This window comes from Cydia pomonella, chromosome 1, assembly GCF_033807575.1.
Source record: "Cydia pomonella isolate Wapato2018A chromosome 1, ilCydPomo1, whole genome shotgun sequence".
Classification (NCBI taxonomy): domain Eukaryota; kingdom Metazoa; phylum Arthropoda; class Insecta; order Lepidoptera; family Tortricidae; genus Cydia; species Cydia pomonella.
Genome location: NC_084703.1, coordinates 46,584,762 through 46,604,155, shown reverse-complemented (window position 1 = coordinate 46,604,155; position 19,394 = coordinate 46,584,762). Strand labels below are relative to the sequence as shown.

At 42.2% G+C, this 19,394-nt stretch overlaps 1 protein-coding gene across 1 annotated transcript in view; it reads left to right on the top strand.

Annotated features, from left to right (window-relative positions):
- Positions 1 to 112: 112 nt before the first annotated feature.
- The window catches only part of LOC133525401 (histone-lysine N-methyltransferase EHMT2-like), a 28,999-nt gene continuing 9,717 nt past the window's right edge, over positions 113 to 19,394 (top strand). The window contains exons 1-15 of the mRNA XM_061861652.1: positions 113 to 1,027; positions 2,282 to 2,405; positions 3,364 to 3,576; positions 5,362 to 5,424; positions 6,295 to 6,419; positions 7,629 to 7,831; positions 8,618 to 8,820; positions 9,246 to 9,445; positions 10,078 to 10,245; positions 10,505 to 10,674; positions 12,179 to 12,342; positions 15,145 to 15,306; positions 16,311 to 16,374; positions 17,022 to 17,155; positions 18,620 to 18,764. Of these exons, the coding sequence (XP_061717636.1) occupies positions 307 to 1,027; positions 2,282 to 2,405; positions 3,364 to 3,576; positions 5,362 to 5,424; positions 6,295 to 6,419; positions 7,629 to 7,831; positions 8,618 to 8,820; positions 9,246 to 9,445; positions 10,078 to 10,245; positions 10,505 to 10,674; positions 12,179 to 12,342; positions 15,145 to 15,306; positions 16,311 to 16,374; positions 17,022 to 17,155; positions 18,620 to 18,764 (2,859 nt within the window). The 5' untranslated portion in view covers positions 113 to 306. The remainder of the gene's footprint in view (positions 1,028 to 2,281; positions 2,406 to 3,363; positions 3,577 to 5,361; positions 5,425 to 6,294; positions 6,420 to 7,628; positions 7,832 to 8,617; positions 8,821 to 9,245; positions 9,446 to 10,077; positions 10,246 to 10,504; positions 10,675 to 12,178; positions 12,343 to 15,144; positions 15,307 to 16,310; positions 16,375 to 17,021; positions 17,156 to 18,619; positions 18,765 to 19,394) is intronic.

Below are 19,394 nucleotides of genomic sequence, written 5' to 3'. Positions count from 1 at the left end.
GCTAGCGTAAAAAAATTACATTCAACAAAAGCCATTTCACAGCTTACTGCACTGATCATGTGTAAAACAATTCTATACCTCATTTTACGCCAATTGTCTATGACATTTTCTATCTTGTTTATGTATCTAATCAAGTTTTATTTTGTGTTTTGTTGGATTTTTGGCCTGACCTTATTAAATGAATTCTTATAATTATTTATAAATCAAGATTAGCGTTATAAAATATAAATTATATTTTACTTTATTACCTGCAAAATGTTAGCATAGCGGAAAAGTATGTTTCATATGAAGAAAGTGTAGGCCTTCATGATATTTTGTTTTGATATGCAAAGGCCCGTGGATGAAAAGTGCGACAGCGAGGCCCAGTCCGACCTCGAGCGCTCTAGCAACATGCTAGCAGCGCCTGACAACAAGAAGAAGACCGAGCTGGACAAATCCGACGCGAAACCGAAGGCAAGTGAAGAGGACCCGAAACCACGAATAGTGCTCACATTTCGCTCCGAAAAGACAGGAACGCGTTCTAGCAACATGAAAATCGTTTCAGCCGAAGAGAAGCAAGAGGAAATCTCGCCGCGACGTTCCACCCGCATCAGAATACCCGTTATGTGGGATTCTGAAGAGGAGACTGACTTTACGTCGCCTAAGAAAGAAAAAGCTGCAAGCAGCGTGTCGGAAAACGAAGAAGCTTCCGACGGAAGCACTCCCAAACGATCCACACGTCGGAGAAGCAAGGAGTTCTCTGATAATGTAATTGCTAACGCCATAGCTAGGAAAGAGAAGTATAATGACCCTGGACCTGCAAAGAGGCCCTCTCGGCAGATAAAACCGACTCCTAAGGTGCTAGGGAATAAAGAGCTGAGGTGGCTGCAATCTCAGCCGCAAAGTAATGTTATAGACAGGTCAGAGGAGGGTGTGATGACCCGCAGGTCGGCCCGGAGGAAGAGCTTTGAAGCTGTGGAGGAGAAGAAAGTTGAGAAGGTGTTCGAAGAAGAAGAAGATATTGAGGCGGAAGAGATGGAACTGGAAGGTAATTTGATTTTGCTTAATAATATGAATGCAAGCACTCCACTGATCAATTTATTACTTTGACAACTAGACCAATGTAGTTGTAAAACCATTTCCTATTAAAAATTTGTCACATTTTCTGTTCTTGTTTACGCTGAAGCTTATCAATATAATAAAAATACAAATGCTGATTTGAGATCTGATCATTAGGCGGGTCTATACAGTGCAAATATATGTTCGAGGCACAAAACTGCCAGTGTAGACATGCCTCGGCAGGGCGCTTGGGCGAGACAAACACTTGCTGTTTTGTGCATGAGGATATTGCCTATAATGGTGTTTTACTAGTTTTGCCAAATCTGATTATGACTAAAGTAGCTGATTGATATCACAAAAAAATTAAGAAAAATAGGAGTGTTGCAAAAAAATCCAGCTTATTCTTCAAAATGCATTCAAAGAAGTTTGTAAAAACGTTAGATTTTAGGACTGGACAAAACTACGTTGAAAACTCCTCATTGCAGTACCATAAAATTCAGTCTCTTCAAGACCGCCTCGCTGCGTAGACTCGGTTTTACTTTATAAAATCTTAACTCTAAATTGGAGATTCCCTCACTACTTCAAATATAAATATTAAAGTCCCTCGTGCGCGTCAGCGTAAATGTCTCAAAAAGGAATTATTCGCTGTCCCATTTAGCAGAACTTGTTATGCACAAAATATGTTTATAAGGCGTGCTTGTAGACTTTATAATGAATGCGTAAATCTTTCTAATATTGATGTTTTTCATTGTAATATAGTATCTTTAAAGAAAGCATTTGTTTGTGAAAAAAATAATTAGGTATTTATTTTATTTTATATAATTAAATATAATACCTGTATTAAATATATACCTATATAGTGAATGGCACAATAGTGTATGGCATATATAATTGTAGTACTTAACTCTGCAGGTATTTAAGTAAGCTTAGAATTTACTAAACAATTATAAAATTGTTCAGTAACTATACATATAAAACTCAGATGCTCTGTAGCAAAAAAAACTGTTTAAAATCTAGCACTCTTATATTTAATTAAGGAAACCGTAGGTCTAGCTTTAAAATGCAAATGATTGTTTTTTTTAATATGAAATCATATTCCCATATCTCTTGGGCAATAGTACCGCATATACTCTGGCAAACCCACTTTGTCAGTAGTAAAGGCACAAAATTATTTTTTTCTATGAGAATCTGCCTTTTTATACTGAAACTAATGGCTTGCCTAACTATATTTAATACTTTGCAGAAGCCCAGACACAGGAAACAGAAGTGCAATCAAATAATGTGAAGAAACTGAAGCATCTCTGCGAGCTGGGGCTCCGGGCTATCAACCCTGCAGGCCTCAGTGACAGCCAGGAGGCTGAAGACAGGTAATAGGACACTAAATAGTTAATACCTACTTAAGAAACTGAAGCATCTCTGCAAGCTGGGGCTCCAGGCTATCAACCCTGCAGGCCTCAATGACACCCAAGAGGCTGAACACGGGTAATTGAACACGAAAGTTAACAAAGCCATTTAAGTGATACTTAATTTAGCTTCGTAATACCCTGCATACAAATTTTTGTCCATATTGCACAAATTATTTTGAACTTTCATTGTGCACTTTCATTTGAACTTTCAAAGGCTTAGACGCACTGCAACGCAACCCCAAAAACAGAACTTATGTACGAAATATCATTTGATATTTACCAGTCGCTTTTTGGTGAAGGAAAACATCGTGAGGAAACCAGACTAATCCCAATAAGGCCTAGTTTACCCTCTGGGTTGGAAGGTCAGGTGGCATTCGCTATCGTAAAAACTAGTGCCTACGCCAATTCTTGGGATTAGTTGCTAAGCAAACCCCAGGACAACGCCGGGAAGATAATAATGATAAAAAAAAAAATTATCCGGTTACCACAGCGATGTTGGGTGCATACAAATATGTTAGCAAGTACTTACTTATGTACTATTGTTAAAGATAAAGATAGTTTATTTTCCCAGTAGGCATATTACAATGCGCAATGCGAACGTCAAATAAACGTCTCTGACCCGAGAAAATTTAAATCCCTCCTAAATTGTAGGAGGGTATCCCAATTTTGCCAACTGGATATGGGTGGCCCAAGACCGCATAAAATGGAGACAGCTGGAAGAGGCTACACCTCTAAGGAGGGTTCTGGTTTAAGAAACCTACGTTTAAGAAAAAAAAATGTAGTAGAGATAAGTAGTTTACCAGAAATAAATGGCTTTATTATTTTATTTTTATTATCCCAATATGGGACCGGCAAGACACTCGGCGGGACTGTTCAATTTTGGGACCATAATATCTCATTTTATATTTTACATCAACAGAGATGAGGACATGGAAGAACTGGAAGACGAGGAACTAGACGAAGAGCTCATTAGCAAACTGGCCGAAGCTTCCGAGTGTTCTGACGAGGAGGAGGATGACGATGAGGAGTTCTTCTGCGACGCGGACGCATCCTGCGGCGACAGGCCCAGGAGGTCCACCAGGCTGTGCTCGGGATATGGAGAGCATGATGAGGAACTGGCAGAAGACGGGAAGTGAGTAACTTGTATTATTATGTCCTTGTTTTAGTATTAGTGACTGCTTTGACTTGACCAAACTGTTATGGATGTAGGCCGTAGGGAACCTGAAATGCAAAGGTGCCTAAATTCGCCCAAGTAAAATTGTAAAATAATAATTGCACTAGGAAATGGATAACTATTGAATTCAGAATATTAATAAGTATTTGCCAAAAATATCATTTTTGGTACAAGCTTTTATTGCTGACTCTACTTTTTTACCACAGGCAACTAATACTCATCGAGACAATTCTAAAAACCCCAAAAACAATTAGGTTGCATTGTTTCTTCACAGAGTTCCTATGGCCACCTCCTGTCTCCATCATCAGATCTGCTCGATGGTACCATAATATTACATTGTCACCCAACTTACATATGTAAGCAAATTTTAAGCTCAACCGGAAATCGAGAAGTGGGTCAAATTTAGCTTCCAAAATTTGACTCACACTAACATACTAACAGGACAACTTAAATAAAAGCTTGTTAATAAATTACTAATTTTATAATTGCCAAACTTATGTTTTTTTTATAATGAAACTTATTCTAAATCTTCTACATGTTGAATCATGAAACGATCATGATACAACTTATGCTAAAAGCGAATTTAGGGTACGTATTTTTGCCAACCCTAATTTTCAGTTAATTTTAAGTATGTTTCTCACCGAGTCGGGCCGCGTCGGAGCGCATTTCCAATGTGGCTATACGTTATGCAGTTTTTTTTATAATAATAAATCTTTATTTACTTGAAACCTAATACAGAGTGTGAGATGCAACGGAGTCCGTCCGGAGCCGTCCGCGTCCGTGAGGAGCCGACCGACTTCCGGCCGTACTAATTTGAAATGTGTGTTCGGTGGGAATCGTACTTTAGAGAAGGTCTCACTTTTAACTCGGGCAATTTGCTTTCGTATGTCCGGATGTTTTCTACAGGTCGGAATTCTTAAGGGGCTCCCCGCGGTTTTCATTCATTTTTGATAATTTTTGAGTCGTTACTCCTACATTTGCACTACAGATAGAATTATAAGACAAACGGCTATTGGTTCTTTAATCTTTTATCTCCATTCTGGTCTACCGGATTTTGAAAGAAATGAACACTTATTTTTTATATATTTTATAAACATTGTCTAAAAAAACACTTATTTCGTTACTCGATTGCTATGAAGGATTTTACATGTTCAAAATCTACATATTTAAGTTCGCCTTTGACTTCTCTAAAAAAGGGGTCTAATATTTTAATTCTAAACTAATTAACACAAAAGTTATGGTAACAAAACCAGTTTTTTGGCCCAAAATTGTTCAAATTTGATGCTAAATATCTCGAAGACAGTGAACTTTGAAGTAAATATGGGATACTATATTGCTTAAAGCCGTTCCTGTTAGTATGATAAGCTACAAAAAGATTAGAAAACTAAGGGATTCAGATCGAAGGTCATTGGCGTTAGGGAGCCCCTTAACGGATTGTCGTGAAATTTTGTGACCAGATTAAATAGATTTATTTCGTCGATCCAGTTTTTGGAAATTTACCAAAATGCGTTACATAAAGGACTTAAGCGCTAATAGCGTCTATGGCGCTGGAGACCATTGTGAATTTACTGAGATAACGGCTTAATGAATTAAGTGTTTTTCACTTTTACATTTTCTAAGCTACAGTAAAGTCTACAGCTCACAGAGCCACTAGTACATATATCCACTGACCAAATCCTACAATACTCGTACATATATCTAAGTATTTATTGATGTGGTTATTAACACAATCATCATTTACAGGTCACAGCCACGACGCTCATCAAGGATACCTAAGAGCGTGGACTACTTGTCAGACACCGAAAGGTAAACCTAATAGCTTCTGCCATTTAATTTTTACGTGTGATTGAGAACATAGCAAGTCGAATCACTCAATTTTTTAAATGCGTTTAAAATCAATGACCTCAAAAGAGCTGATATCCGTATCGTGTGTTCAGTACCCCTAGTGTAAATATTTTCGACAGCGAAACGTGACGTTACGCGTTTGCGTTAAGTGTCATTTTGTATGAGATTTTTGACTTTCCAAAACGTCCCGCTTGGCGCGCTGTTCAAAAACCCATACAAAATGAGACTAAACGCAAACGCGTACGTCACGTTTCGCTATCGACTAAATTTACACTAGGGGTACTGTTCAGTTCAGTTCTGCAGCTTGTTCGTTTTCGTTTTTTCGTGCAAATTAGCTCGGCTGAAAAGTTACGCGAGCACGCGGCCGCGCGAGGAGATTCTATTCAAAACCTTAAAAAGTTCATGTTAGGTCGTTAAAAAAAAAAGTAAACATATCTAAAAAAAACAGTTGTATATCGTTACCCTGCATACAATAGCAATATAATTTTAATATTAAAACTAATATCATTGGTATAAGTTTTTAATAGTATTATTGCAAAAGACCATCATATTTGCTTGAAATCAACCTTAACAATTATTTACACTCCCATATCGGCTACGTTGATTTATACGACTTTTTTTCATACTAAAATTATTTTAAACGGCTTACGTAGTAAAATTTTATAACGCTCAACATGTTTAGATTTATTTTTGAGGATCTTCGACTTGGGCATCGAATACAGTCTATAATGACCGAGCGCACGGCGTGTAACCTTCTTGTAACCCGTTCGAAATAATATTAATATGTTCGAGTCTCACGGTAGGTAGGTTTATAATTGTTTTTATTTTCAGCAGTAGGAACCCGGCGGGTGCTGATGATACGGAGGCTGCATACCCGGATGAAGAGTCTGGTGTTACAGCAACTTGCTACTGCGAGGCAACCAGCAACGTCTACGCCTCGCCTAAAGACTTGGACGGTCAGTGTTTATACATCACTACATTACCTGTCGAAATATCGTGTCAGGATGAAGAGTCCGGTGTTATAGCGAGTTGCTACTACGAGGCAACCAGCAACGGCTACATCTCGCCGAAAGACTTGGACGGTCAGTGTTTATACGTCACTACATTACCTTTCAAATCATCGTTTCCGGACGAAAAATCCGGTGTTATAGCGACTTGCTATTGCGAGGCAACCAGCAACGTCTACGCCTCGCCTAAAGACTTGGACGGTCAGTGTTTATACGTCACTACATTACCTTTCAAATCATCGTTTCCGGACGAAAAGTCCGGTGTTATAGCGAGATGCTACTGCGAGTCAACCAGCAACGTCTACGCCTCGCCTAAAGACTTGGACGGTCAGTGTTTATACGTCACTACATTACCTTTCAAATCATCGTTTCCGGACGAAAAGTCCGGTGTTATAGCGAGATGCTACTGCGAGTCAACCAGCAACGTCTACGCCTCGCCTAAAGACTTGGACGGTCAGTTTTATAACTTGGTCCATGTGGAGACCATATACAAGCTATTTCGCTGCTTCTAAAGGCGGGATTCCACTAGTGTGCAGCATTTTTGTACTGAATATGCTTGCTCTTTATGTATATACACATACTCCACCGACAGAAGGTCGGTAAAGCAGAAAAAGTTTCCTTCTGACTCTCTGAGCGACGTACGTATACAAATACGAGATTTCTTGGCCTATGGCGAACTTCTCAACCAAAACATTTAAATGCCGGGCGTTTCTTTAAGCTTTTAAACAAGCTGTTAGTCGACGAATTCAATATCTACCATTGCCCACACTGTTAATGGACATTTTTTTAAATCTTAATAGCATATTCGTAAGGTGTTGCTGTTTGTATTTTCCCCTTAAAAATAGAATGTTGATAATATTCTTTTTACAAGCTTTTATTTAAGTTGCAATGTACGAGTATGTATGTAACTATGTTTTTACGAGTCAATTCTTGCAAGTTTTTGACCCACTTCCCGGTTTCCGATGAAGCTGAAAATTTGCATGCATATGTAAGTCGGGTGACAATGCATTATTATGGTAGAATAGAATGGAACTATATAGAAACTCTATGATAAAACAACGCAACCTAACTGTGTTTGCTTTGCTTGGCTGTGGAAAGAGTCAGCGATAAAAGCTTGTATCAAAAATGATATTTTAGCTAAAACTTGTTTTTATACAGCGGAGCCAGTATTCTGCCAGGCCGTGGACCTGGTGGACGGGATCCGCGTGGGCTGCTCGCACCGCGCGCTCCGCACGCCGGCGGGCCTGGCGCCGCTGGTGCGGAGCGGGCCGCGCGCGCCCTACGTGCTCGCGTGCGAGCAGCACAACCGCCAGCTGCGGCTGCACATGGCATGCGCGGCCTGTGGCTGCTTCTGTACGCAGGTGGGTCCGAGCGAAGCGAGGCGAGTATGGAAATCACTCTATTTTTTTTATCTTATTTATTTCATAAGCCATATCGACATCTTATAATTAAGTCGGCTTAAAAATAATAACATTGTTACTTAAACTTTAGGTTTAATTTAAAACATTTGGGTTACTAGTTAAGGAGTATTTTTATAATATTCAAAACTAAACAAAGTTACTCAAACAATTGGGATTACTATTTAAGCAGAGTTTTCGCTAAACTTCATTAAAATTACGCAGGTGAATGTTAGTACGTACGTAAATATAGTACACTTAGAATTAATAGTAACGGATCAAATTACGCGTCAAAAGCATCTACCAGTCTTTAATAACTCAGTGCAGTAAACTCTTGAGAACCGGGTTTTTGAAAAATCGTAGCGCTTTGTTTATTACAATACGGTTGTCGAATATTTAATTATAATTAGTAAGCTTGGATGATTTCTGTAGGGACTTCAACGATTCAAATCCTGACTTTCGTAACAACGGTGAACCCCACTCAAATCGAAATCAAATATTTCAAGGTCATTATTTTTAAAATGTGTTTACCACAGATCTTCAATGTACATATTAGTGTTCACAACTAGAATGTTCTAACGCCCTTATTCATAAACGTGTACTAAAGTTACGATGCTGCTAATCATCATGTGTCCCTTTCCATCATACCAGTACGTCGGTAAGAGACAAACGATGCTTAGCGGCATCGTAACTTTAGTACACGTTTATGAATAAGGGGGTAAATGTTTAACCTTCAAACGTCTTCCCCAGGGCGTGTTCTACCGCTGCAACAAGAACCACTACTTCCACGTAGACTGCGGCATCTCCAACGACCCCAAACAGAAGCCCGGGTGCCCCCACTGCGGCGTGTACTCTTACCGATGGCAACCGGTCAATAGGGAGTGCCATAGAGTGCGGATAACCACTAAATGTTCCAATAAAAGGGTGTTCTTGCCTGATCAGAGGGTGCAGTGGTAAGTTTAATATGGAATAGAAACATGCTATGCATTCTTTATAAACAATTATTCTAAAAGAAGCCCGGGTCCGCCACTGCAGCGTGTACTCTTAACGATGGCAACCAGTCAATAGGGAATGCCATAGTGTGGATCACGGCTAAATGTTCCAATAAGAGAGTGTTCTTACCTGATCAGAGGGTGCAGTGATAAGTTTAACATGGACTAGCATGTTTTTCTTTATAAACAATTACTCTAAAAGAAGCCCGGGTGCCCCCACTGCAGCGTGTACTCTTAACAATAGCAACCAATAGGGAGTGCCATAGAGTGTGGATCACAGCTAAGTGTTACAATAAAAGGGTGTGCAGTGATAAGTTTAATATGAACTAGCATGTTTTTCTTTTTAATTTTATTTTACCAGTTCTGTTCATGCTTTTTTTCTACAGCACACCAGCGTACCTTGGCTTCTCCACCCTGGACCCCTCGACCTTAGAACAAGACCCCATAATACCTCCAGATCTACTGCCGACGCTGACGGTGGACCTCGAGGGCCTGCGGACACGGGACCCTTCAGCTACGGACGCGGGGGATCTTTACCCCGCTATACTGGCGGGGGCTAAGGCTGATGAATTGTTGCCTATGATAGGTGAGTCACAGGGGTCGCCATGTAACGTTATAATTACCCTACAACCTCTAGGTGATGTTGATCGCGGGTCTGCGGACACGGACCCTTCGGATACGGACGCGGGGGATCTTTACCCCGTTACACTGCGGGGGGCTAAGGCTGGCAAACTATTGCCTATTATGATAGGTGAGTCACAGGGTCGCCATGTAACGTTATAATGACCCTGCAACCTCTAGGTGATGTTGATCGCGGGTCTGCGGACACGGACCCTTCGGATACGGACGCGGGGGATCTTTACCCCGTTACACTGCGGGGGGCTAAGGCTGGCAAACTATTGCCTATTATGATAGGCGAGTCACTGGGTCGCCATGTAACGTTATAATTACCCTGCAACCTCTAGGTGATGTTTGATCGAGGGGCTGCGGACACGGACTTATTTGGGGCATCAACAGCAATACAAAATGTAATACATAGCATAGTTCACGGAAAATGGCTTGCGTAACGTGTGGGTGTGTTTTGTTTGAGTGCGTGTTTGTGTGTATGTGACTGTTTCTTTTAAAATGTGCATATACATACACAGAATAAAAATGTCAGTCTTGATTTCTTCCGGTTTGAATTACGTTGTCCATGTAATTCGTACTGTTTTATTGCAGTGTCCTGCCCCGACATAAACAAGCCCGTGACGCCCAGCGGCGGCACCGTGGCCCACGCAGCGGCCCGACGGGGCCACCTGGCCGCGCTGTACCTCGTGCAGTACGCGGGCGCCAACATGGACGCGGAGGACGCGCGCTCGCTCACGCCGCTCATGTGCGCCGTCAGAGGTGGGTCCTAGAGTAGCTACACCTAGTGTCCATCAAGTCAAGGTCACTGTATACCCCATTTCATTTACCATTTTTTCTCATCGCTCGTACAAAGGAGTACTAGACTTATTGAATTGTATTGCTTATTGATTAATATGTGACGTAGAAATTGCTCTATAAATAACCTTATTTCCTTCTGTCTAATCCTGTCAGGAATTGAGTTTACAATATGTATGACATTGACAAATCAATTATTTTATTCTAAATTAAATTATTTCAGCACTCTCCAAAAAGCCCCAATTGAAGCCCAAACACGCCGACTCAGACGTGGAAATGGACGCGGACCCAGAGAGCGAGAAGGAAGACGACAAGAGCGAGACGGGCAGCGACGACGAGTTGCTCAAGGTCATACGGTACTTGGTCGCCGCCGGGTGCGACGCCAATCTGCCGGTGAGTGTGTTTTTAATTTTAGAATAGAAGAGAGAGAGAGAAGGAAGACAAGAGCGAGACGGGGAGCGACGATGAACTGCTCAAGGTCATACGGTACCTGGTCGCCGCCAATGTGCCTGTGAGTGTGTTTTTAATTTTAGAATATCGAAGCTGAAGAGAGAGAGAGAGAGAGGTAAGACGATAAGAGCGAGGCAGGTCGAAACGATGAGCTGCTCAAGGTCATACGGTACAGTCAGTCTCTTAATAGATAACTGGCAACGATTATTTGAATTCAGAACTATCGCCCTGCTGAAGGAATAAAGATCTGCAGGCGTTTTTGGTTTCTGAAAGTTGCAAGCATCTGTGTTAGTCGATATTATTGTATTTCGTTTATGAAGAAAACATATATATTAATATTAGAATCTACCTGGAGCGTTTACATTCCCCACCTCAGCTAGTCCGTACCCTTTCACAGTACGTATTCGCCGCCAATGTGCCTGTCAGTGTTTTTGATTTTAGAATATCTTGACAACCGGATACTTTTTACAATGTTGACAACCGGAGAGGAAAATCGGGACTACGTTTGTATCAAGAACTTGGAGAAGCGGTGACGCGCCGCCGTCCATTTTCGTTATATTCTCCTGAAGCTCACGGTCTTAGCTATAGTACTTATTCAGTTCGCTAAAAATTAAATCATTCTCAATTGGAACGGGGCAACCGGTTGCAGTAGTTTTGGTTCCTTAAATTTTCAAACAAAACAAAATCAACTCTATTTGCTTCGCTATAGATTTTAAATTTCACCAGAATTGATTGTGATTTAAAATACAATACTATCAAAAACTTAAATACAATTGGTACTTTTAAATTAAAACTCAAACAACAACTTCTAGAATATCAAAGCATGCTACCTCCTGGTACTAGAGTAAAACCGTCGTATCTGTAGTGGTCGAAATCGTTCTTATGCGCCGTTCAACTTTGTTAATCTCGGTACCTACTTATAGTAAAATTATTACATCCATGTTATTTATTTCCTCAATATATACTTTATTACCCAACGTATTTATTTAGCCTAAACATTAAACTTACTTTCACTTATGTCATAGTATCGTACAGTATAATCTTATAAATATATCCATAAACATAAACATATATTTGCATACCTATATTATTTTCTACACAAACTAAAACAGTCTTAGCCATACAGTTTCCGACAAGCAGCAAGCAAGTTCGTATTGTACGAAGGGTCGGCCTGAAAACCAGCGTTGTAGTAGGTAAGCCTGCAGCAACACATGCTGAGGTTCGCTCCTTTTTAGCATCATAATTTTAAAAGTTTTTTTATATCTACATGGAAACATAAATTTGTGCCTAATTAAGTTTCATTTTAAGGCTTGTAATGTTTTGTAGCATTGCCTGTAAACATTTTTCAATGTGGTGTTAAATAAAAAATTTCTATGTCTATGTCTATTTTATTATTTGTATGTGTGGGCCTTAGATTAAAGCTTAACTTAGATTATATTTTGTTCAGGGCCCAGAAGGCATGACGGCGCTCCACACGGCCGCCCGCTACGGACACCAAGAAGCATGTGCCGCCATCTTGAGCTCGGCTAAGTCCCAAGTGGACCCCCGCGACCACGGCGGCTGGACGCCGCTGGTGTGGGCGGCGGAGCACTCGCATGCGGCCGTCGTCAGGTATAGCATGTGTGTTGTCATGTAGAGTGAGGCTCGATCCACCATCGTGACCGCGGAAGAACGAGTAATGAATACACCGTGTTTTTATTGAATTCCGTTAACTTCGGGGTATTGGTAAGTACGTTTAAGGAAACTACATGACATAGTTAATTTTCCAAAATAAATTTTTTTTTTCGATATTTCTTTTAACACTTTTTTTGTTATAAAAAGTAATTACATATTGCATATAGCGTTGTTTTTGCACGGGCATTACATTTTCTCAATCAAAAAATTGAAAACTGTGACATGTCAATGTCATTTCGAACATCGATCGTCCGAGATAGTATTTATGTTTAGTAGCAAATGTATTAACCCGTACTAAACACTAATCAACATGTGAACGGGCCCTAAGGTAACACTCGTAAAGGCTTTATAAGATAAAAATAAAATATTGTTGAAATGGAGTTAATTAGAATACCGGTGTCTTTGAGAAAGTTACTTAATTTAAGCTCAGGAATGCACCCTTGAAATTAACGCAAATAAAAAAAAAACACGGTGTATATAATGTATGAATGTAGAATTATGAAATAAGAAATAAACGAAATAGTACTTTATACACTCGTGACATAGTAGGCGCGGCGGCACGTGATTGGTCAATTCTTATTTTATAGTTCACTGCAGCGCAATTATAGTTAAGTATACGAAATTTTAATTCAACCATTACAGTCGACGAGTATATAAAAGTGTAATATACTTCATCAGCCATTAGTTTATTGCTTACTTTAGACTCTCAAGCATTAAATATTGTAGGTTATACAATGGAAAGTACCAAAACGTAGACATACTTAGCAGCTCATTAAGATTGTTTTTTTTTTTTATAGGACATTATTACACAAATTGACTAAGTCCCACAGTAAACTCAATAAGGCTTGTATTGAGGGTACTTAGACAACGATATATATAATATATAAATATTTATAAATACTTAAATACATAGAAAACACCCATGACTCAGGAACAAAATTAAATATCCATGCTCATCACACGAATCAATGCCCTTACCAGGATTTGAACCCGGGACCATCAGCTTCGTAGGCAGGGTCACTACCCACTAGGCCAAACCGGTCGTCGAAAATAAAAATAAGTTTATTTTTCATTAAAATAAAAATATCTGAATAGCTAAATTAAGATCTCATAACATATTTTGTCACACATATATGCATGCCATTTATACTTAGAGTATAAGTTTTTATTAATATTTGTTTACATATAGGAAACTATAGGTGTCTATGACTAGAAAGGTGTTACTTTATATACTTATCTGTTTTGTAAGACTCTTCTTCTTCTTCCTTGCCACTTCCCATTATTTGGGGTCGGCTCTCCTCGTTCTAAGGCGCCAGGACGGTCTGTCCTGGGTTGTCGTATCTGTAAGTTGGGCTCGCTCCAGGTCGCGGGTTATAGTAGCCAGCCACGTGGTTTTGGGTCTTCCACTGCCTTTTCTGGTGCATGGTATTGTCAACGCCTTCTTGACCACGTGATCTTCGGAACGTCTCATTATGTGGCCATACCATCTAAGTCGGCTTTCGGTGATCTTATCTGTGATGGGCGCAATTTTGTAACTCCCCCTGATATACTCGTTTCGTATTTTATCGAGTCTTGTTACGCCTGCTGCCCATCTCAGCATCTTCATCTCTGCAACATGGACTTTGTTTTCGTGCACCTTTTTTATAGCCCAGCATTCAGTCCCGTACATTAATGCAGGTCTGACAGCTGATTTATAAACTTTCCCTATTACCCGAATCGGCATCCTAGTGTCGCAAAGAACTCCCGTAAGGGACCTCCATCTTTGCCAGGCAGCATTCACTCTATGGGTTACATCAGTTTCGATATTAGCATCAGCTGTCAGCATTGCTCCCAAGTACTTAAACTGGGTGACGTCAGCATCTGTGGAAATTACAGAGGGATAAAACTTATCTCTCATACCCTCAAAATATGGGAGAGAATATTGAACCATCGCTTCCTTAAGTACGTGTCACCTGACCTGTTGCCACCTGACGCCAAGACTATCGTCCACCTTAGGACGTGAGCGCTGCCGTTGGCCCCTATGGGCTCATCCGCCACCGTCTCTTCTGGGTGCTCCAGTCCAAACATCCAGCACTGTTGCCGACCTCGCCTCTGAAGATGTCAGAGAAGCCCGGCACAGGGGTTTGTTAACGGAGTAACCTTCTCCGGCCTGTTGGTCCGCGGAAGCTATTTTATTTCACCTCTACCCTCCTGGAGCTCCAGGCGGGCTTTCCACTATCCGCCACCTGTGGACGCGTTCTCTAGGGGTGAGGCTCCCCCGAGAAATCTGTTTTGTAAGACTGTTTAAGAAACAAACAGTCTTACAAAACAGATTTCTCGGTTTATTTTTTATTTTTTTCTCGAATTATTTTTTTTAGCATTCCTGACAGCAGAACGAAGTACGCACAGCATTCATATATTGGGCGCGCATGTAAGCAGTACAATGAAAAATGTATGGACGCAGATTTGTTTTGCAATTCATTAGACCTCTTTAAAAGAACCGTATATACTCGTACTTTTTTAAAATAACATTAAAAGTTTCAGCAACCTGATAGTAGGTATCTGTAATTTGAGTCTTTTCTCAGTTCTCTAAACCTAGGTTTTTTATTGCGTGGAATTCTGACATTTCTTGGTGATATCAGCCAAAAAATACTCCTTAAATATGTGGTGTAGATTACAAGCCAAAATAAAATATTGGAAATAGATTTTGATATGATTATTTTTAATTACAATCATCATAATACTTTATTCGTTTTACAGATTACTCGTCGAGCACGGCGCGGACCCCACCGCGACGGACATAGAAGGTAACGCGGCCGCGCACTGGTGCGCGCTGGCCGGGCACGGGCCGTGCCTGCGGCTGCTGGTGGAGGCGGCCCCGCGCGCCGTGGCCGCCGTCAACGCGCACAGGGACACGCCGCTGTGAGTACACTCGTCGAGCACGGCGCGGACCCCACCGCGACGGACATAGAAGGTAACGCGGCCGCGCACTGGTGCGCGCTGGCCGGGCACGGGCCGTGCCTGCGGCTGCTGGTGGAGGCGGCCCCGCGCGCCGTGGCCGCCGTCAACGCGCACAGGGACACGCCGCTGTGAGTACACTCGTCGAGCACGGCGCGGACCCCACCGCGACGGACATAGAAGGTAACGCGGCCGCGCACTGGTGCGCGCTGGCCGGGCACGGGCCGTGCCTGCGGCTGCTGGTGGAGGCGGCCCCGCGCGCCGTGGCCGCCGTCAACGCGCACAGGGACACGCCGCTGTGAGTACACTCGTCGAGCACGGCGCGGACCCCACCGCGATGGACATAGAAGGTAACGCGGCCGCGCACTGGTGCGCGCTGGCCGGGCACGGGCCGTGCCTGCGGCTGCTGGTGGAGGCGGCCCCGCGCGCCGTGGCCGCCGTCAACGCGCACAGGGACACGCCGCTGTGAGTACACTCGTCGAGCACGGCGCGGACCCCACCGCGACGGACATAGAAGGTAACGCGGCCGCGCACTGGTGCGCGCTGGCCGGGCACGGGCCGTGCCTGCGGCTGCTGGTGGAGGCGGCCCCGCGCGCCGTGGCCGCCGTCAACGCGCACAGGGACACGCCGCTGTGAGTACACTCGTCGAGCACGGCGCGGACCCCACCGCGACGGACATAGAAGGTAACGCGGCCGCGCACTGGTGCGCGCTGGCCGGGCACGGGCCGTGCCTGCGGCTGCTGGTGGAGGCGGCCCCGCGCGCCGTATGATCTATGTATCCATGCCAAATTGCTGCTTTTTAGCACTAACGATCACGGAGCAAAGCCACGGACGGACGGACATGGCGAAACAATAATTCCTAGTGGACTACGGTACCCTAAAAATCACAACTTTGCGCCCTCTCTTAACAATTCCACTTCTCAAACGAAATAGGATTTTTGCCGGTGATAATTAATCACTTGTTGCAGACATGTGGCAGCGAGGCAAGGTCACTACGCGTGCGTCGTCATTTTGCTGGCACACGGAGCCAGGGTAAGTACCGCCACCTGGTGTCCGATCTACCATCCCATCCAGAATTAGACAAAGAGGATAGAAGTTATAGTACATTACTATAGACTCCGAGAAACGATGGGTTAAAGGCCAAGTAGATGACGGCCGAGCGAGCGAGGCCAATAGGAATACGCGGCCGGCAACCCCGTTTCTCGCCGAGATTTGTATAGTGCTTTTCTCAAACTTGCAATGGAATAAAAAGAAAATGTAGTTAATTTGTTTTATTCGTAAGATTACATAGCTAAAACCAAATTACGCCGTAGAGCCGTTTCCGACATTCCCGAAATATATAAATATATATACAAGAATTACTCGTTTAAAGGTATAGGGAGCGTGCATGAACTGTAGGAGGCAGCACAGGAGCCGTCAGATTTTTGGCGCGAGGCGTAAATGTGATGTTTATTGTTCCGATGTAGCCCACAAGATGGCAGAACCTACTATGCACAAGAAAACACGTGACGTGTAAACGTACATGATTTTGTTTCCGATTCAGGCCACAAGATGGCAGACCCTCCAACGCGCACGGTCCCTATAAGATGTATCATTACACACCAATCATATTGTACCTTTAAGGTTAGGCGAATATCGCTATACCTATCATATAAAGCAAGCTTATTGAACACTTTCAGACCGATGTAGAGAACATAGCGGGTGAGCTGCCAGTGGAGGTGTGTTCGGGACAGTGTCAGAGCGCCATCTCGCTGAACATGCAAATGGCGATTGCCTCGAGAGAACAACTCACGCGATACAAGATGGTGTCAAGGTTAGTAGGAAAAATAATATAACTCTAGTTTCGAAAAACCAGGAACCTCTGGTGTTGCAGGTGTCCATGGGTGGCGGTTATCGCTTACCATCAGGTGATCCGTCTGCTCATTTGCCTCCTGTATCATAAAAAAGGAACCGGTCCGGTATCCCTTTCAAGGGTTTTGGAAGGGGTATTTCGTAAGGCTTTGCTTACCAAAGGCGGTAATAAGTAAAACCGTTTCATTTGGCTTTTTAAGCGCTTCATAATACGGGTAAGCTGATACCCGTTCCTAAGCGCTAACCTCTTTTTTTTTTTTTTTTATTGAGAAACAAACAGTCTTAAAATAAACATATGAGCAACTTAGCTAATAGCTATGGATTGATTTCGTTATAGACCTATAGTTTCCTAATTTTAAATTGTTCGATGTACAATTGAAAAAATAATAATAGTGTAAACTTATAGCGTACATAACAAAAGCGTAAATTTATATATAAAAATATTTTATATATATATATATATATATATGTAGAGAACTGAGAAAATACTTAAATCAACCTCAACCAACCTCAACCTCAACCTCAACCAACCTCAACCAAACCAACCAACCTCACCCTCACCCTCTTGAAGGGGTATCGATTATAAATTGTAACGCTTATGCCATTTTCAACTTTCACTTTATAAACATAGAATCCAATATTACTTATTTATGTTTAAAGTGAAGGACTGGGTGTCTAGCGCGTTGACAGCACAGGTGTCATATTTTTTTGAATTAGGAAAGGGATACCCTTTCATTTTAGCGGTGTCCCTGAAAGGGAAACCCCTTTCAAGAGATAAGTCAAATGAACGGGTAAGCAATTCAAAGGGAAAGCAAATCGCCATTTAAAGGCTTTTTCCTGGGAAGGGGTGGACGAGGGTTCCTGCGAAAAACTTAGTAGATATCTTAACTGCCCCACTGTTCATATTCGTAACAGTGGTAACAGCCATAAGGCGAGTCATGCGTCATCGTATTTTTACAGAATAAATTCAAGTGTACTAGTTTTCATAACACTGTTTTTGTAATTACGCAGTATGGAAACTCCATAAAAAAATACAAAATTTGTATGATCATTTGTGATCGATCGCGTCACATTTGAGGTTTATGGTGCCCAAATTATCCCCCTTCATCTATTCATAAAAATTAGCAAATCCCCGTTAAATCTTGTCCCTTTCTAACAAGCCCAAATTTCAAAATGACAGACAAGGACCAACCCGACGACAAAGGATTCTCAAAGGCTTGGTAGTCTTGCCAAGCGTTTGTGAATAACGTTACCTTAGACATAGACATTCTTTATTGGTAATAATAACTTACAGGTCACAACTTACATATTATTCAATTATTATAAATTAGTCATTATATACATATTATTTCATAATTATACAAATAAGACAAATCTAGTTCAGCTTTCAAGTATCAATTTATCTCCAACTCTCTACCATCCACAGCGACATATCCAACGGGCGCGAGCCACACCCCGTCCCGTGCATCAACGAAGTGGACGACACGCCCGCCCCCTCCGACTTCACGTACGTGGTGCGCCATGTGACGCCGCGGCGCGTCGACGTCGACGACACCATCGACACACTGCAGGTATCTAGATCTACTAACCTACTAAGTGATAAATGTCGTTATTATTAAGTATAGTATAAGTCTGTTTATTTAGTTTCGATCACAATGCTGTCCTAAAACTACTTTCAGATCTCCTAGTGGGAATTGTCTTAGGCTATATCTACCATTTTGAAATCGTGCCTGTAAATGTTATTAGACTGTATCTGTTTTTTTCTCCATTAAAAAAATAACCCGACCCGGACCCGGGTACGTCCTTAAACTACGTCCACAAGAGAGGTATGAGCATTGTGAATGTCATCTCGCTCTGTGTGGTAGGGCACAGCACAGCGGATGTCATTCCAGATCTAGAGCAGAGCCCAACTGGGAAAGTACCTCCACCTTACAGAAAATCGCAGCCAAATAACACTAGACCCTACTCATAGTGTTGCGTTCCTGCCGGTGAGTAAGGTTGCCAGAGCTCAACGAGGGGCGGGAGGGGGTTAGGGTCGGCAACACGCATGTAACTCCTCTGGAGTTGCAGGCGTACATAGGCTACGGATACTGCTTACCATCAGGCGGGCCGTATGCTTGTTTGCCACCGACGTAGTATAAAAAAACACAGCGACATATCCAACCTGAGACCACCTCGGAGCACATAAGCGAGGCACACAT